This window comes from Myxocyprinus asiaticus, chromosome 31 (genome assembly GCF_019703515.2).
Source record: "Myxocyprinus asiaticus isolate MX2 ecotype Aquarium Trade chromosome 31, UBuf_Myxa_2, whole genome shotgun sequence".
Taxonomy (NCBI): domain Eukaryota; kingdom Metazoa; phylum Chordata; class Actinopteri; order Cypriniformes; family Catostomidae; genus Myxocyprinus; species Myxocyprinus asiaticus.
In genome coordinates this window covers 26,639,351-26,656,027 of record NC_059374.1, presented here as the reverse complement: position 1 = coordinate 26,656,027, position 16,677 = coordinate 26,639,351, and the positions used below count along the sequence as shown (strand labels likewise).

The 16,677-nt window shown below is 37.7% G+C and overlaps 1 protein-coding gene across 1 annotated transcript; it reads right to left on the bottom strand.

The window, feature by feature from the left end:
• tsr1 (TSR1 ribosome maturation factor) lies at nt 1–15,838 on the bottom strand. Its single transcript, XM_051666160.1, has 15 exons — nt 15,696–15,838; nt 15,129–15,232; nt 14,818–15,043; nt 9,446–9,580; nt 8,396–8,850; nt 7,052–7,208; nt 6,214–6,389; nt 4,888–5,102; nt 4,354–4,513; nt 4,110–4,220; nt 2,315–2,447; nt 1,839–1,955; nt 1,600–1,740; nt 1,415–1,489; nt 1–287 (listed from the first exon to the last, which is right to left on the bottom strand). The coding sequence occupies exons 1-15, from the start codon at nt 15,811–15,813 to the stop codon at nt 109–111; spliced, it is 2,502 nt and encodes an 833-aa protein (XP_051522120.1). The 5' UTR covers nt 15,814–15,838; the 3' UTR covers nt 1–108.
• Nucleotides 15,839–16,677: the final 839 nt, after the last annotated feature.

Sequence of the window (16,677 nt, the reverse complement as noted above, 5' to 3'; positions counted from 1 at the left end):
GAAATTGAGATTTTTAATTCTGTCAATTAAATACAGAGTATTAATATCAGAGTAACCTGTGGCAAGCAGTGAGTTTCATATAGTTTTCAGTTCATTAATTTCCTATCTCTACTCCATATCGATGTCATGGAGGCCCTCGGGCTCCTCTCTCTTGACCCAGAGCAGAGGGGCAGGGACATAGGGGTCGTAGGTCCAGCGAGGATACACCCTCTTATATAGGTTCATCAGCACAGTGTCCTGAGAGCGCAGCTGATCGTCAAATATACACTTCATGTGACCATGAGTACCTGCAAAATCACAAAAATAGACAAGCAAGTCAAATGTATGTCATAAGACACCCCACGAGGACATTATATTTTGGCTTCGCTATAGGCTATGCATAATTCCATTTCATTTAAACCGACTGATTTCAGTTCAGGAGACTCCAGGCTGTCATTAAAGGGTTAAACTTTCGACGCATCAAATCATGTGACAAAACATGGCACTGATCTCAGCTGAGTTTGTCTTTAGGAGAAACAGCAACAAAACTACATCCGGCAAGAAACCTAATCAAGTTTTTACATTAAAACTATATACTGTATATCCTATTATCACCGTGCATTCACACTGAGATGGATGCATCCAAAAGCTAGAAAATGTTGCTTAGAGGCTTTATACGGAGTTAGGATGAAAATAAGGTGCATTTCAAACTGTTCTGAGACCAGTGCAGACAGACAGCACACTGGAGGTTAAGTCATTCCCTAATTAGGGAGCATTGTATAGCTTTCCTATGCAGTCAAGTGCATTCACTCCTAACATCCGGTCAAATGTTCAGTTTCAGGCTGCAGATAATGTTCAGACCACTCAACATGTTTAGCAGCCATGGGACAATGGTAATCAGTACATAAAGAATTTTTCATTTAAAAATGTATTTTAACATGGTTGGCAGTGATTGCATGATGCTGGCCATTACTTTAAATAAGAATTATTTATGCTACTTTCTGATGTAATGTCTCAAAGACATGAATAACCAACACTCCTGGAAACAATTTGATTAAAAAAAAAAATCTGAATTTCTATATGGTATTTAAAATTTTACAACTTAGTCCCTCTGTCCACATATGTTGCCATGGAAAACTATTTGGTCTTAATTTTTTTTTTTCCCTCTCTTCATGTTTCTTAGGGGCTACTAGTTACAAATCAAAAAGGGAATGGAAAATGCACACAGCAGTCACGCTTGTGTCTCAGGAGGTTAACATTCATTCAAGTAACATTTCAGAAGCATGTTTTTTTGTTTTTTTTTAACAATATACTCTCTTCTAGCTCATTACTGTACCAGTATAGTACTCAAGTCTTTCTCAAATTAAAATTGTAATTAAACCCCAGGATTTTGTTCCATTGATAAAATAATTTCCAGTAGTGTTTGTTTTTCTACCTAAAGCCTCCTTGATATGTCCTCTTCGTCCCCATTTTGAACGCAGTTCCACTGGCTTAAACCACAGAATATCATCTGCAAAAGATAAATGTTTTAATGTCAGCTCTCAATAGTATGATTCTTTTGAAACACTACAAACCCATCTGCAGGAAATCAGAGGATATAACAAACGCTTTCTCACTCACCCCTGTTGAAGAACATGTAGCGGACCACAACGGAGCGGCGGTTTATTTTAAAGGGGTGTCCACTCAGTACGATTCTCTTCAACACAACACGCCGAGGATCACATCCCAACAGACTGCCTGTGGCCACCAGGTCCTGCATACCTGCAGTACAGGTAAACCAAAAAATCTCAACACACGTTGTTTGAAGACTGCTCTTTTTTCCAAATTGAATATTGTGTCTGTTTGCCATTTCTCCCCACCATTGCCTCTCTGTTTGAAGACCAGGACACCAGCTGTGGGGAAGGTAATGGGGGCATAGACAGACATCACTGTAGGGGCATCAGGACGCAGGAACCGCTCCATCTTGTGTTTATCAGCTGAGGAAACAAATTCTTAATATAATACCTTTAATGGACTTTAATAAGACTGAACCCTGTCAGGCACATTATGTGGGACTGCTAGAGTAAAAAAGGTATCATGGTCAGTCACTCAGTCACAGATAAACCCTAGTCCTGGACTTGATAGTGCTATGAATGAAAGTGAATTCCTTTTAAATTGACTAATACATGTATTCATTTAGCACACTCTTCTATTCAAAGCAACTAACAAATTAATAAAACAAGTGATTCATCCTAAGGAGGTATTAACATGAGAAGTGCATCAATACAGTCCAAGATATTTTTTTCTTTAGAAAGAGTTTGAGAAATTGCAAGTGTTCTCTATGGGCTGTAAATACCAGAGGTGTGCTGTGAGAAGATGGCTGAAGCTCTGAAGCGTCTAAAGCCACACTGAAACACCAGCTCCTCTTTAGCCTTGATTGGTTCGGTGTTACTTGGATGTTGTCGCACCAACATGTGCATCACTGACATCTGCAAAGAGATCAGGGTAGTGATTTTACCAAAGCTGAATTTCCAATTTGCAGCTAATAATGTTCACTCAAAAATGATAATTCTCTCATCATATACTCACCCTTTTGCCATCTCAATCTCATATGACTTTCTTCCACAGATCACAAATGATGATATTGTAATGGAGATATGATGTCTGTTTGTCCATACAATGTAAGTGAATGGTGACCAAATTTTCAAGCTCCAAAAAGCACAAAGTCAGCATAAAATTAATCCAAATGACTCCAGTCGTTTAATGTCTTCTGAAGCAATCCAATCAATTTTGGGAGAGAACAGACTAAAAACTCCTTTTTCACTGTTCATTTTGTCATTGTGGTTTCCTTGGCTATCATAATTTTAGGCTAGGTTACACTTCCTATAGCGCCATCTAGCGCTCTGCGCATCCGTCAAGCATTAGGAAGTGTAATCAAGCTTGAAATCATGATAGTGCCTAAAGACCGCAATGACAAGATGAACAGTGAAAAGGAGTTCTATTATGGTCTGTTCTCACCCAAAATTGATTAGGTTGCTTAAGACGTCATGGATTAAACCACTGGAGTCTGCTTTTATGCTGCCTTTATTTTCCTTTTTGGAGCTTAAACAATTTGGTCACCATTCACTTGAATTGTATGGACAAACAGACATCATATCTCCATTAAAATATCTCTGTGTTCTGCAGAAGAAAGAAAGTCATACAAGTTTGAGACAACATACGGGCGAGTAAATAATGAGAGATTATAATTTTTGGGTGAACTGTTCACTTAAAGGAAGTTCACCCAAAAAATGAAAATTCTCTCATTCACTTACCCTGCTGCCATCCCAGATGTGTATGACTGTCTGTCTTCAGCAGAACACAAATTAAGATTTTTAGAAGAAAGAGCTTTGTCAGGTTCTTATAATGGAAGTACATGGGTGCCAGCAATTTGACGGTCCAAAAGTCATATTTAGGCAGTATAAAAGTAATCCATATGACTCCAGTCGATCAAAGAATGTCTTCTGAAGCAAATAGATACATTTGTGTAAAAAATAATTAAAAGTTATTAACTTTTTAAAAGCTTTTCCTGCCAGCAGCTGACGCGAAGCTCACGCGAGAATTCAGAAGCAGCACTTATTTACAGAAGAACTAACGTCACGCAAGAGTTCCGCCATTTCAAACAGCATCACAGCCCTGGATTAAAGCCCCGATTTCAAGTAAAAAAAAACTTTTTAATTATCGACTTGTTTCTTACATAAACCTATTCATTCGCTTCAGAAAACATTCATTGATCGACTGGAGTCGCATGGATTACTTTTATGCTGCCAAAATGTGATTTTTGGACCATCAAAGTGCTGGCACCTGTGTACTTCCATTATAAGGACCTGACAGAGCTCTATCTTCTTCTAAAAAAATCTTAATTTGTGTTCTGCTGAAGACAGACAGTCATACACATCTGGGATGGCATCAGAGAAAGTGAATGAGAGAATTTTCATTTTTAGGTAAACTTTTCCTTTAAGAAGTGATTGAAATTAATTGGAATAGAATGCATTTAAACTGAGCAGTTCAACATTTTTCAAAAACACCTCCCTGTTAAGCACAGCACATTTGGAACAACATATTAATGACAATGATAATGTAACTTGTGTTTTCTAGAATGTTCTAAGTACCTTCTGTTCGTGTGGTAGGAGGGACACCAGCACTAATGGTTTGCCAGCCTGGAAGCTCTCTATTACTGAGGGAGGAACGTCCACAATATGAAGAGTTACATACCAGCCCACCTGCATGGAGAAAAGACGAATGACAGGAGTGAGCATGACAAAATCCTCAATAGATTCCTTAGTTCCACAGTGAAATGCCACAGTTTCTGCGACAAAATGAAGATATTCAAGAGAATTTTGCGACTCTTTTTACCATTGCTCCTTCCTCCTCGCTCATAGCCTCTGCCAGTATTCGCCGACGCATGCGCTCAAAGTTCTGGAACTGGTAGATGCGGGAGTAGTTGGGAGGTAGGTTCTCCATGGGGTCCCATGGTGAGGAGCGGAAACTCTTCAGACCTCTGTACCTCTGGAACCTGAACATACAGAACAGACCACTGAATCCATCAGCACAAAAACAGTGAGCAGATTAGAGCAAAGCTTTAGGAACTTTTTAATGCAATTTTTTTTATTAATAAAACAATTTTTGTCATTAAATTGCAAGGTTAACAACACCACACCATAACATTCAGTTAAACTGAAAGAATGGTGATTAAGGCTGGTAAAACAAATCTTGATATTTTTTAGCCTTTTGATAACAGTACATTTCATAACACTGTGATAACACATTTCAATCCTTTTTACGGATCCGCAGACATACCATTTCAAATGGCAAATTAAAGACAGTTTGGCCTAGAAGAGCAATCTAGTATTAACAGCCACATTTCTGAGCACCTGTCCTTTATCTTACCGTGTCTTGGCTGATACGTCTAAGGGAGTGTCCACCTCATCTGGGAACATCTCATTGGCACGTGCCTCTCGATATCTCCTCAGCCCCTCTCCCTCCTCAGCCTCATCCAAGCCTTCGTCATACTTCTGATCGGCTCCAGTACGTCCGGTGGAACTGATCTCCTCCTCTTCCTCTTCGTCATCATCTCTTTCAGAAGCACATTCAGACCCAGCATCCTTAGTGAGGAAGACACATATGAAAACATTTTTCTAGACATACAACCACACAGAGTCGAGCAAACCCAAAAAAACACTCCATTACTTTGAAGTCCACTAAATAGACAGTGCAGTGACTGAGATGGGAAAAGGACAAGACATACCGCTGGGGTGCATTAACCTCCCCCCCGTGGGTTCAACCTGTAGAACAATCACAGGTGCCGTAATAAAAATAATCTCCGTAATCATCTGTAGTACCACTTCCCCCATTGTTAACATCTCGCATTGAAAACTCAGCTTTGGTGCTCACCAAGACATCAAACACATGCTAATTATGATTCAAGAAAATAAATGGACCACAGCTTCCATAAATGTCCAGTTTCCCCTTGCTCTTTCAAGCCCAGCTGGTATAAATAAATGGCCGCCCCCTCTGCAAGTCTCGACAGGAAGTTCTGTCCAAAGAGCAGGAAGATGGGAGGCTTCTCTCGGGACTCCCTCTCCAAACACTATTGTTGCGCTGAGATGCCTGGCACTGAGGCCAAGCAGCAGACATTGAGAAAACAAACAGTGCCTCTCCAACACACAGTGCACAAACCACCAGTCACGTATGCACTGTTCCGCCCGCTCCATGCCCACCCATATCTCCACCAATCAAGCCATCCATGACTTTATTTAGACCTTCAATCAGTATGACAATGCTCAGAGCATATGCAGTAGAATGTATTGCATTCTGGATTTCGCAAAGGTAACCTACTTTTGCAAGGCTCACTTCTTATTGGTCACTTCTGCCATCTTGTGGGGTGCCATAGCAACAGATAAACAAAACATTCCATGTTCCTCCCCGGTGTGAGATGTAATTCAAGATATACTAAAGCTTTGTTTTTATTCTAAATTCTTTCCAAGGTCATATTTGTTTACAATCCCCTTGTGATTTGTTGTAGTGCACCACCCTTAATAGTTTCCTGCTCATAAGCATTTGGTTATAGCAGGGGATGATACAACTAAAAGGAAGTGCTTCATCAAAAACCTGTGAATAGAAAAACCTGTGAAATATTAGAATGAGACAGCATGCCAAAAAAAATAAATAAAATAAAAATAAAAAATAAAAATAAAAATAAAAGGCAAAACTCACCTGAGATTCATTATCACCATCCTCTGCATCCATTCCGCCTTCCATTATTTCATCTTCATCATCATCACAGGTGTCCACATCATCATCCTCCTCCTCTGCATCATCAATGATCCATGTGGCCTGGTAGTCAGATGTCCCCTTAGGTACTTTCATTACTCTCTGGTTCTTTCTGGCCTCTGAACATACCAAAAATTATGTGATGATCCTTCTATCTTGCATAATATCATTACTATGCATAATGAACTTTCCAATATTAAAGGGTTTGTTCACCCAAAATTCTCTCATCATTTACTCACCCTCTTGCCATCCCAGATGTGTATGACTTTCTTCTGCTGAACACAAATTAAGATTTTTAGAAGAATATCTCAGCTCTGTAGGTCTATATAATGCAAGTGAATGGTGATCAGAACTTTGAAGCTCCAAAAATACTTTTTTACCTTTATATCCACATTCATTTTCAAAATGTGAAAGAATGTGAAAGTGGAGATTTATAGTAAAAAAGGACTTACATATTGATCTGCTTCTCACCCACACCTATCATATCGCTTCTGAAGACAAGGATTTAAACACTGGAGTCATATAAATTACTTTTATGCTGCCTTTATGTGAATTTTAGAGCTTCAAAGTTCTGGCCACCATTCACTTTCATTGTAAGGACCTATACAGCTGAGATATTCTTTTAGAAAATCTTCATTTGTGTTTAACAGAAGAAAATCATACATCTGGGATGGCATGAGGGTGAGTAAATGAGAGATTTTTCATTTTTGGGTGAACCATCCATTTAATGTCTCTTTCTGTCTGTTTTACAGTGGCAGCACATTAATCTAAGAGCTGGTACCTTCCGCCGCCTCCAGCTCGGCTTCTGTGGGCCACGTCTGCTCCCCGTCCATGGGATCCACTTCTGCTTCTGCCTGCAGGCTCTCCCTCTCTGCAGGGTCTGCTTTCATCAACACCCGCACTCCACTGTCCCCATTCATACCTCCATCACCTCCATCCTACAGGACACATACCCAGTCAAAGGCATAACACTCAGAATTTTGCAGTTAAGTCCTACAAAGATCCTGTTTCCTTCTCACATTTTAAAAATAGTGACATTTCTATTCTAGGGACTCCTTTACCTGTATGGTAGATAATCAACATAGTTTAGGTAAAATACCTTTTACTTTGTTCAAAAACAATTTTTTTTCTTACGCAGAACACAAAAGATGTTTTAATAAATGCATAGATCGGTCTTTTAATGCAGTGGCAGTTTATAGCGATACTTCAGGGCTTAAAAAAGGACCCAAAGGTATCATAAAAATAGTCCATGCGACTCCTGCATCATATAATCTGAAATTTAAGGGTTACACTTTACAATAAGGTTCCATTCGTTAACAAATGGAACCTTATTGTAAATTGTTACCAATTTAAGTAATCTTTCAGTAAAATCTTGACGTCTGTGGCAAGTTTATGAGCACATAAGAAGCTTGTTGCCAGTGGCATGCATGTTCACTCGAGAACTTGCATTGATTCTCATGTGAACTTAAGTTTCGGGTTGTTCCTCTCCTGTTTCTCATCGTATGCCTTCAGAAGACTTGGAATCTGATGCAGGAGTCGCATGGACTACTTTAATGATACTTTTCGGTCTTTAAAGCTTTAAAGTGAGTCACTATCAACTGCCATTGTATTAAAAAGGACCGGTATATTTATTCAAGGATCTCCTTTACTGTTGTGCATAAAGTCATATGGGTTTGGAACAACATGAGGGTGAGTAAATTAGTTTTGGGAGAACTATCCCTTAACCAACAAACAATGCAGATGAATTATCAGAATTTTTCCAACAGCATTTGAAATGCACACTGAAAAATTAGAGTAACTCTTGTAATTCAAGGACAAACAAATAATGACAATATGCCTAAAATCTTTACTACACTGAAATAATGCACTCTGTATACAGGGTTTCCACGTCTTTTAAGTAATTATCAGTCCACTAATAATCATAATCCATGATCATTTTTAATTAATGGATAAGGATAATACAAATATGAAAACAAATAAAATGATTAGACTCAAAAGCAAGTTCTAGCTGACTAAATATTTTCAGAGAAGAACTTATTCACTACAGCAATTTCCCTGATATTGTCAAGTTTTTCTTGACCGTGGAAACCCCGTGTATAAATTAACAATAAGAAATCCTCCTAACCATCATCTCTACATCTCCTCCACGTCCTGGCTTAACTGAATGGGGGGCTGCTGTTATGATGGGCAGAGGGTCTGCAGGTGCATCAATCTGGCTGAGCTGAAAATCTCCATAACCTGCTATATGCACAAGCCTGTTCACTTGCAGTGGACAGCCTCGAACATATCCTGACACACAGAGGGTCCCTAACCCCGTGGCTGGGCCCTCTGTTCCTTTCTGGCTGGTGTTCGGGATGTAAGTGGCTTTTTGAGCCAGCAGATGTGAGCGGCGAGAGCGGAAGGCCAGTCGCCTCTGTTTCTGTGCCGACAGGTGCCGAAGTAACATTGTGGCATTCTGCTCACTGTCTACAGGAAAGAGACGTGCATCTGGGAAACGAGACTCCACCAAGCGGGAAAGTGCTCTCCGAGATTCTGTGCGTTTCTTCACCACTAGATCAGCCACTCTTTGACACACCAGTGCTGCACGGTACAGAGGGAGAAGAAAGCAAATAAAAGTTAATATTTTTTGTTATTATGGCTAGAATATCTGATTTGTCAAGCCAATTTTTTTTTTTATTTTTATATTTTTGTATAATGAGCACTAAATTGATTTCCTACAAAGTTGTGCTAGTTTCATGTCTCTCACTCTCGTCTCTTCTCCCATAACAATCATTTAAACCATTTAAATCACATTTTTGTTTGCGGTTTACAGTCTAGTGCTGTCACAGACACCAGTGAGATATCTCAGAACAATTATTTAAAATCACGTCATTTATCAAATCAATTCTTGTCCATTTTTGTTTAGTTTGGCAAGTAGCCATTTAATAAGTAAAATAAACATGTATTCAAGGGGATAATGTACATTCAGCCAGTCTTTATCGCAAAATAAACCCCATCAGGTTTATACAAGACGCAAGGGCGTAGATTTGGCTTGAACATTGGAGGGGGTTGCAGAGTGAAGCATTTACATGTTTCCACTGATCATGGTATAATTATTGCAGGTTGTACTTTCTTTTTTTATTATAATAAATGGTTAACTGTACATTATCCCTTATCTACTTAAATATGTTCTCACCATGACTTGGTAAACCCTGGGCAAAGAGGCAGGACAGGCAGTAGTCTCCGTAACTGTCCCAGCCTTCAGTTGACTCCAACACAAACACCAAACTGTCTGCAATCTTTGCCACATCGAGTAGGGAATGCAAGTCAGCTGAAATGTGAGTCAACATGAGAGACAACAGTATTCTTAATGAGTAAACTTTTTCTTTCCAATTTGACACAGTCTCTAATCTTACAAACAGAGTGGCCAAAAAAGCATTTGAACCCTTTAAGCTCCCAGGCCAGCAAGAAAAAAATATTAATAAATACAGTTCTGACCAACACAAAATAGGTATCATTTGAAAGCTTAGAAGCTGTACTTTTCAATTCATGTAGGCATTATGACCAAAACTGAACAAGTGCTTTGAAATTTGCAGACAAATCGGAAGTGTTCCGTTTTGATAATTTATGAAAAAGCTTATATCTTCAGAAAAAATAAACAGAACGTAAAATATCACACTCTTATATCACTTAGCGGAGGCGATAATCTCTCAAACAAGCCCACACACAAGGTAATCGGATGCATAGATCATTATATAATTAACACGAAACACAATGTGCACACAGCATCTGGCATCTAGCAATCTGGCTGAAAACACGTTAGCATGTCATTGGAAATAATGTAGCGTCATGGAACGCATAACCTATCGAAGATGTCTGCATGCAATGCAAACCTTTAGTTATTGTAGTGTTACATGTGTAATTAGTTCTTCTGTACAGTTATTACAGTGGGTATCCATTCAGAATAGGCTTTCTACCACCGCATGAATGATTCATTAGTAGCTTTAAACCGCTAAGGGGCACTATAAACATATAATTTCAACAGGCCAGAGCTGAATGCCTCAATGCTCTTTCTCCCAACGTAACAACCATTAGGTTGGAGGCGGTAAGGGCAAGTTAAGCTTGTTTTGCCAACCGACATGAAAAAAAACAACAAAACAAAACAACAACAAACTTAAACACAACATTTATTTTCTGGCTAAACATTGCAATGGAAACGCATGGTAAAGTCTTTACTGCAGCATTCACGAGGACGTCCACTCATTGAAGAGTTATTTGTTTGCATTTATTCATTCACATTTCATTAGAGGGAGTTATCATTTATATTTTTAGACTGTATATTCAAACAAATGTGACTTCCAAAAACTGTTTGTGACTCTAAACCTGTGCTTTCTTTTAATGTGCCGATATGCTAGGCCATATTTTCTGTTTTTAAACAGGATTATCAAATGTGAATTAATTAATATGTATACCATTGTGTCATATTATGTTACATTCTCCTGGCAATAAAAATGAAAGAAAAAGTGAACAATCATTATTTATGGGAGCAGAGTAGCCTATAAATGAAACATTTGAAAAAGAATCACCATTACATGAATTAGGGTAGAAGTTAGTACCGTGACCACATTATTTGCATATTTGTCTCAATATATGTGTTAAGAGTTTAACGCTACATATGTGATAACCAGAAACACTATGCAGTTCAAACCTGTAGGTAACGAGCTTTGTTATGCATTATCTGTCGTATTATTTTATATTTGCTATTAACCAATGCTGCCCCAAAGCTTGATACCACTCATTATTTTTCAGAGTGATTATTTGGTTTCAGATGTAACCCCAATAGTCTACTGGCAACATAGAAGTACGCTGAGAGTGTCGCCCCAATTGGCGGAGCGTAACGTCAGTGTGCCACCAGGGTTCGGTTCTGCATTTGGCGTATTATTTTTCCCATTCTGTTTCTTTACTCCACTCTTAATATTTTCTTTATTACCATTTATAATAAAAAAATATATAAAATGTAGTTTTATTATAGTAATATTGTAGTAACCATGGTTTTTTGGCAGAAAACACAGGTTTGATGATATTAACAATGGTGTTACTATAGTAATATGGTGTTAATATAGTAACCACGTTTAATGTTATGGTTACAATTATTTTACTACAAAATACCATGGTGATACTATGGTTATTTTATCTGTAGAGGATGTCAGGACAGATCTGTGTTCCAATTGGTTTAGTGCATTATTTAGAACCCTTTTAACATTTTTAGAGACATTTTTCAAGAAACTATGTTTAACAGACATATGTTTTAAATACCCATAGCTTCATTGATTCACACCTTAACTCAACGGGGGGAGGAGGTGTTTAAATCTTTTGTTTCAGCTGAAAAAGGTGCAGTGGGGACTCACATGTTGCCAGGCAATCAATTACATTAGCAACATACATTGAAAAATATATTTACACTAATAAACTCAGTAGGGATTTATTAATTCTGTCAGTTTGTTGTTCATTCAATTACTGATTGATTTTATAATGTTGTATAATATTTGTGAGCAGCGTTTCGATGAGAAATAGGCGTTCAGATTTCATACAATGTCATAATCTGACAAGACCAACATTTTGTGAACGTGAAGTTAGCATGGCATTAACATTGCTTGATAATGTGCACCATTTCACAACGATTAAAGAAACCTCATTTGAACAATGATGCACACTATTATCGCCGCCTAATAGCTCAAATTGATAACGCTGTGTTTAGTTGCGCTGATCACATTGTTTTTGAACCAGAATGAATCTCCTGCCTTGGTAAGTTTTTGTTTTGCATCATTCTGGCCTTCGAGCTAATTGTACTACTTATTTTCATCTGTACAAGGATGCCAACATTATGTAGCAAGTTTATTCAGAACTCAGCCCCAGTTAAACCATAGCGGCAGCTGTAGAACATTTGGAAATAAAGGAGCAAGGAGAACAAACCTTGCTCAGACGTCATGTTTGTTATTTACACGCGCCTCGGGGCTCATTGTCTCGGTTCACTCTGCTGCAGCGTGCACAATACAATGTGACCAAAAGCAATAATGTTCCACAAATACTCACGCTATTGTAGAATAATTGACGAATAATAAACTATATCATGTAATCATGAACGCTGCCGTCTTATGCGACTATATCGCCAATGATTTTACCTTTAAAACAATCGTGGTGACAAGTATAAGTTAAATACCATGTAAAAAATATATACAGTATAATATGAACAAATGACCAACAATGATCTTACAGGACACAGTGTCAGTAGCAGCCACAGCACAAAATGGCTTTTTGTGAATCTGCTGGATGTTGTTTACCTTCTACATGCATCCAAACAGACAATAAGACAAGTAAAGCTGGTCTCGAACCCACGATTTGCAGGAAAAGACAGTATCAGTTGACACGAGCGCACAGCCCGAGCTATCAGTCCACAGTAACTTTCAAAGAACTACTCCACACCAACCACTGTAACTGTAAAAAATATTATTTAAAAACAACAAAGTGCGTGCACACACACACACACTTCATCACGCTTATGAACACTTTCTCTAAAACTGCCGACTAGCTGGGTCAATTATAACACAGGTTAACGGCATTAATTAAATGCATTGATGTTGTTTTTCATTAGGGCTAACAAATGAAATTATTACTGGTCACAATGTATTTTTGTTTAGATTTTCAGGAAGATAATTAAATAGCTAATATCTATGAAGCAACAGTTTATTGAAAAAGGCTAACATTCAAGAATTTTTTCTGTATATCATGATTATTGTATTGTTTTACATTAATGTGTAGAATGCTATCTAATAGCGTTGGGTTCGAGTCCACCTTTGTCGAGTCCGAGTCTTTAAACAATCGAGTCCGAGTCCATAACAGGCCGAGTCTGAATGAATCTGCTCAAGAATCTGAATTTAAATTGTAACCGTAAACTCAATATCAATATTTTAACCTTCACAACTAAGAAAAACAATGTGTCAGCATAAATGCAAAAAACAAATGATTAGTATCCTGCTGAACAAATTTCTAAATGGTTTCAGAATGAAAGCATTTGTTTTAGGTGTATGAAGACAAAACTGCCCTTCAACACTATTCTTATTGTGTCTGTTGACATTTCAGTTATTTGTTGCTTTTCCCCTCCACTCAAACATACACCAAAGAAAGTGAAAGCTGCGTTAGTCATTACAATCAGAGTTAATATTTCGAACTTGAAGTTTTTATTTGTACTTCATTTTCAATTTGTCCATTCAATTTAGTTTAGTTTCATCTAAAATTATGGGTGAAATACATTTAATTAAATACATTTAATGTGTTTAATACATTTAATAAATGGTAATATTAAAACATTTAATAATACCAAAAAAATTAAACAGAAAAGACGTGGTGTTTATACTCTGGTGCATCTTAGGGTATGACGCAACGTAGTGCAGCGTGATGGGACTCCGTTCTCCAAAGCGTTTCACTGCAATGTCGAGTAAATTGAATCGATAGGGAACGTCTCCGGTTACACATGTAACCTCGGTTCCATGAGATGAAGGGAAAGAGACATGGCAAAACTTGGCCAAACTTCTACTTCAGAGTTTTGAGGTACGAGCGATGAGTTCTTGTCCTTCAGTCAAAAAATTCTGAAGAAATGGTGAATGAGTGCCCGCATATACAGGGCAAATGCGCGCCTAAAAGGGCGGGGCTCAAACACCATTGCCAATCATAAGATTGGCGTTATGATACAAGGGCTTCAACTACGTTGTGCAAAAGGAATTCCCCAAAGCGTTTCACTGCAATGTCTCATTCCCTTCACCTCAAGGAACCAAGGTTACATGTGTAACCGGAGGCGTTTTCACACGGCAGTCCTCCCGCGGAAGATTGGCTCAATCTGGTTGCTTACCCACTGTGTGTTTTATTTGTTTGGAAAGGCTTTTGGACAGTAGGATAAATTATTTTCAACACAATTTTACTCAGTCACAGTTGACATGATTGGGAACAAAACAAAGCAGTTTTTCGGAGCCACCTTATTTACACCCAGAGATATATAATGTCAAAACATTAAAATAAGTTTTTTTGTGATTTTTCAGCAGCTTCTTATGCTGAGAGTCTCAGAATTTATCAAAATCTATCACTAAAAAATTTAAAAGCTCTTTAAAATGATACCAAACACTTGAGCCTCCTGGTTTTGTTTTGTCGAGTTATAAGCCTTTAATTTTGGGTATGCCACTGAAACAGGAAATCTTTAAAAACACCCTTAGAGCTTAAAGGGTTAAGCCACCCTGAAAAACTGTAATTGCTTGGAATGTATCTTCAAGAAAGACAGCACAAGCACACATTTAAAGCAAAAAAAAAAAAAAATATCAGTAAAAAGGTTTTAAATTATAAAAGCAATAGATACAGTGTCAGACTTACCACTTGGTTTGACATTTTGTTATCTAGATACAATTCATGCTTTTTTAATGTGGCTTGTGTGTCTAAATATTTTTGGGACTCTGTATATAGGATTAAAAGTGAAATTCCATTGTGCATCATTAGCATTTATTCCTTTTCTGAAAGTGTTACCCGTATCTGGCCTGTAGAAGGTGAATCTCTGTTTAAAGCGAGGGAGAATGAGACCAAAACTGTCCTTGGCACCAGTGACTCCCTGTTGTTCGTGCACCACACCACCAACTCCTTCTCTTAATATTTTTGTCACAGCTCCAGCGTCTACTCTGGAGTGCAGGGCAATGACAGCCACCAGATGAGGAGGTCCATCCCTGCTGCCTAGCTTCCGTTTTTCTGTAAGCACCTGTTAAGAACATCCCAAAGGAGATGGAATTAGTCACCTAATAAACAATCTGTTAAACCTGTAAAAGACAATAATGTTACTTTACCAAGTCTTTTTTGTTGCGACGCAACTGGTTGGCTTTGTTCTTGCGGTCCATTTTCCTCAGCTCTCTTCTCTGTTTCTTGGTGAGAGCCATGACAGCAACCCTACCTAATTTAAATGACAAGATTTATGGTTATTTAAGTCATGTTTAAGCCCCTGCTGAAAAAAACGGTTAAAACCAGTATAAGCTAGATGGCTGGTTTTAGATGGGTTTTGGGCACTTTTTGGCTGGTCATCTAGGTGACGACCTAAAACCAGCTGAGGAATGTTTTAGCCTTTTTTCAGCTATTTATTATTTGAGCTGTTACAGGTGAGGCGTTCATGAACAAATATGACGTAAAAATTCCATTACATTTATAATTATTTAAAATATTTTAAACGATAAAGCTTTATTGTGCTTCTTGGCAAAGTTAAATGTATCATTCGTGTACATGTTTATAAATATTTATAATGTTTTGTTCTTTAATGCCTCGTTGATCACTCGTGTCTTTAAACACGTGTTCAGTCAGACAGGCACTGCCCACGTGACGGTTCAAGTGTATGTGTTTCTAAATAAAGAGATAAGACATACCCTTGTTCTCCCGGCCGATCTCGCCTTTAGTTCGATGTTTTCCATGCTTGTGGTGTTTGTTTTTCTGTTTATAAACTCCAGATCTGTGCGCTTGCTGCTGTTCACCTCCTGCAGCCATTTTCTGTCATGCCGCACATGTACGCTTTAACAACGTCATATTCCTGCGTCTGCCTTTCCTTCTTCAGAATCAACAGTGCGTAATAAAGTGCGCGACTGCCACCTACTGTTCAACTCCGAAGGCATATTTTATATGGCTTTGGAAAATTACTGAAGCAGACAAAATCTGTCTAAAAAAAAAAACAAGATTTTACATTTTGCTTAAAGAAATTAAAGCAAAATAGTTTAAATTTAAATTCGTTTCATGTCAATTAGACCCACCCCCATTCTCTGTTGTCTACTGTGATGTACAATTCTCATTTCAGTCAAGCGAAAAAAATATATTTTATAAAATTAAAAATGCTTTATGCATTGTAATAATAAATAATTATTATAATTATGATGTACATATTATATATTTCAATGTTTAAGTACATTTTTGAAGTGCGACTGTGAGTACACATCATGGTTGTATTTTTATTCTAAGCTTAATCTATGCAAAATGCGTTTATTTAAAAAGAATAAATGTGTCCAGACAAGATTTTCAGTAATGCGAATGACATTTTTTAAATTATGGTAATGATTGAATTCTGTAATTTGCAGAAGAAATGTACTTAAAAGGATAGTTCACCCAAAAATAAAAATTCTGTCATCATTTACTAAATAAAAAGCATACTGGTTAAATACTTCTCTTCAGAAGCTATATGATAGTTGTGGGTGAGAAACAGATCAATATTTAGTTATGTTTTACTATAAATTCTCCCTCCTGCCCAGTAAGTGGCAATGTGCACAAAGAATGTGAATCACCAGAAGCAAAAGAAGAAGAAAGTGAAAGTGGAGATTGATAGAGAAAAAAAGGATTTAAATTTAGATTTGTTTCTCACCC

Coding starts and splice junctions, on each gene's coding strand:
- tsr1 (XM_051666160.1), bottom strand. CDS start 15,813: ATGGCTGCAGGAGGTGAACAGCAGCAAGCGCACAGATCTGGAGTTTAT. Junction 1,956..2,314: donor CTTCTCACAGCACACCTCTG/GTATTTACAGCC, acceptor TTGTTTCCTCAG/CTGATAAACACAAGATGGAG. Junction 1,741..1,838: donor CTTCAAACAGAGAGGCAATG/GTGGGGAGAAAT, acceptor CCTGTACTGCAG/GTATGCAGGACCTGGTGGCC.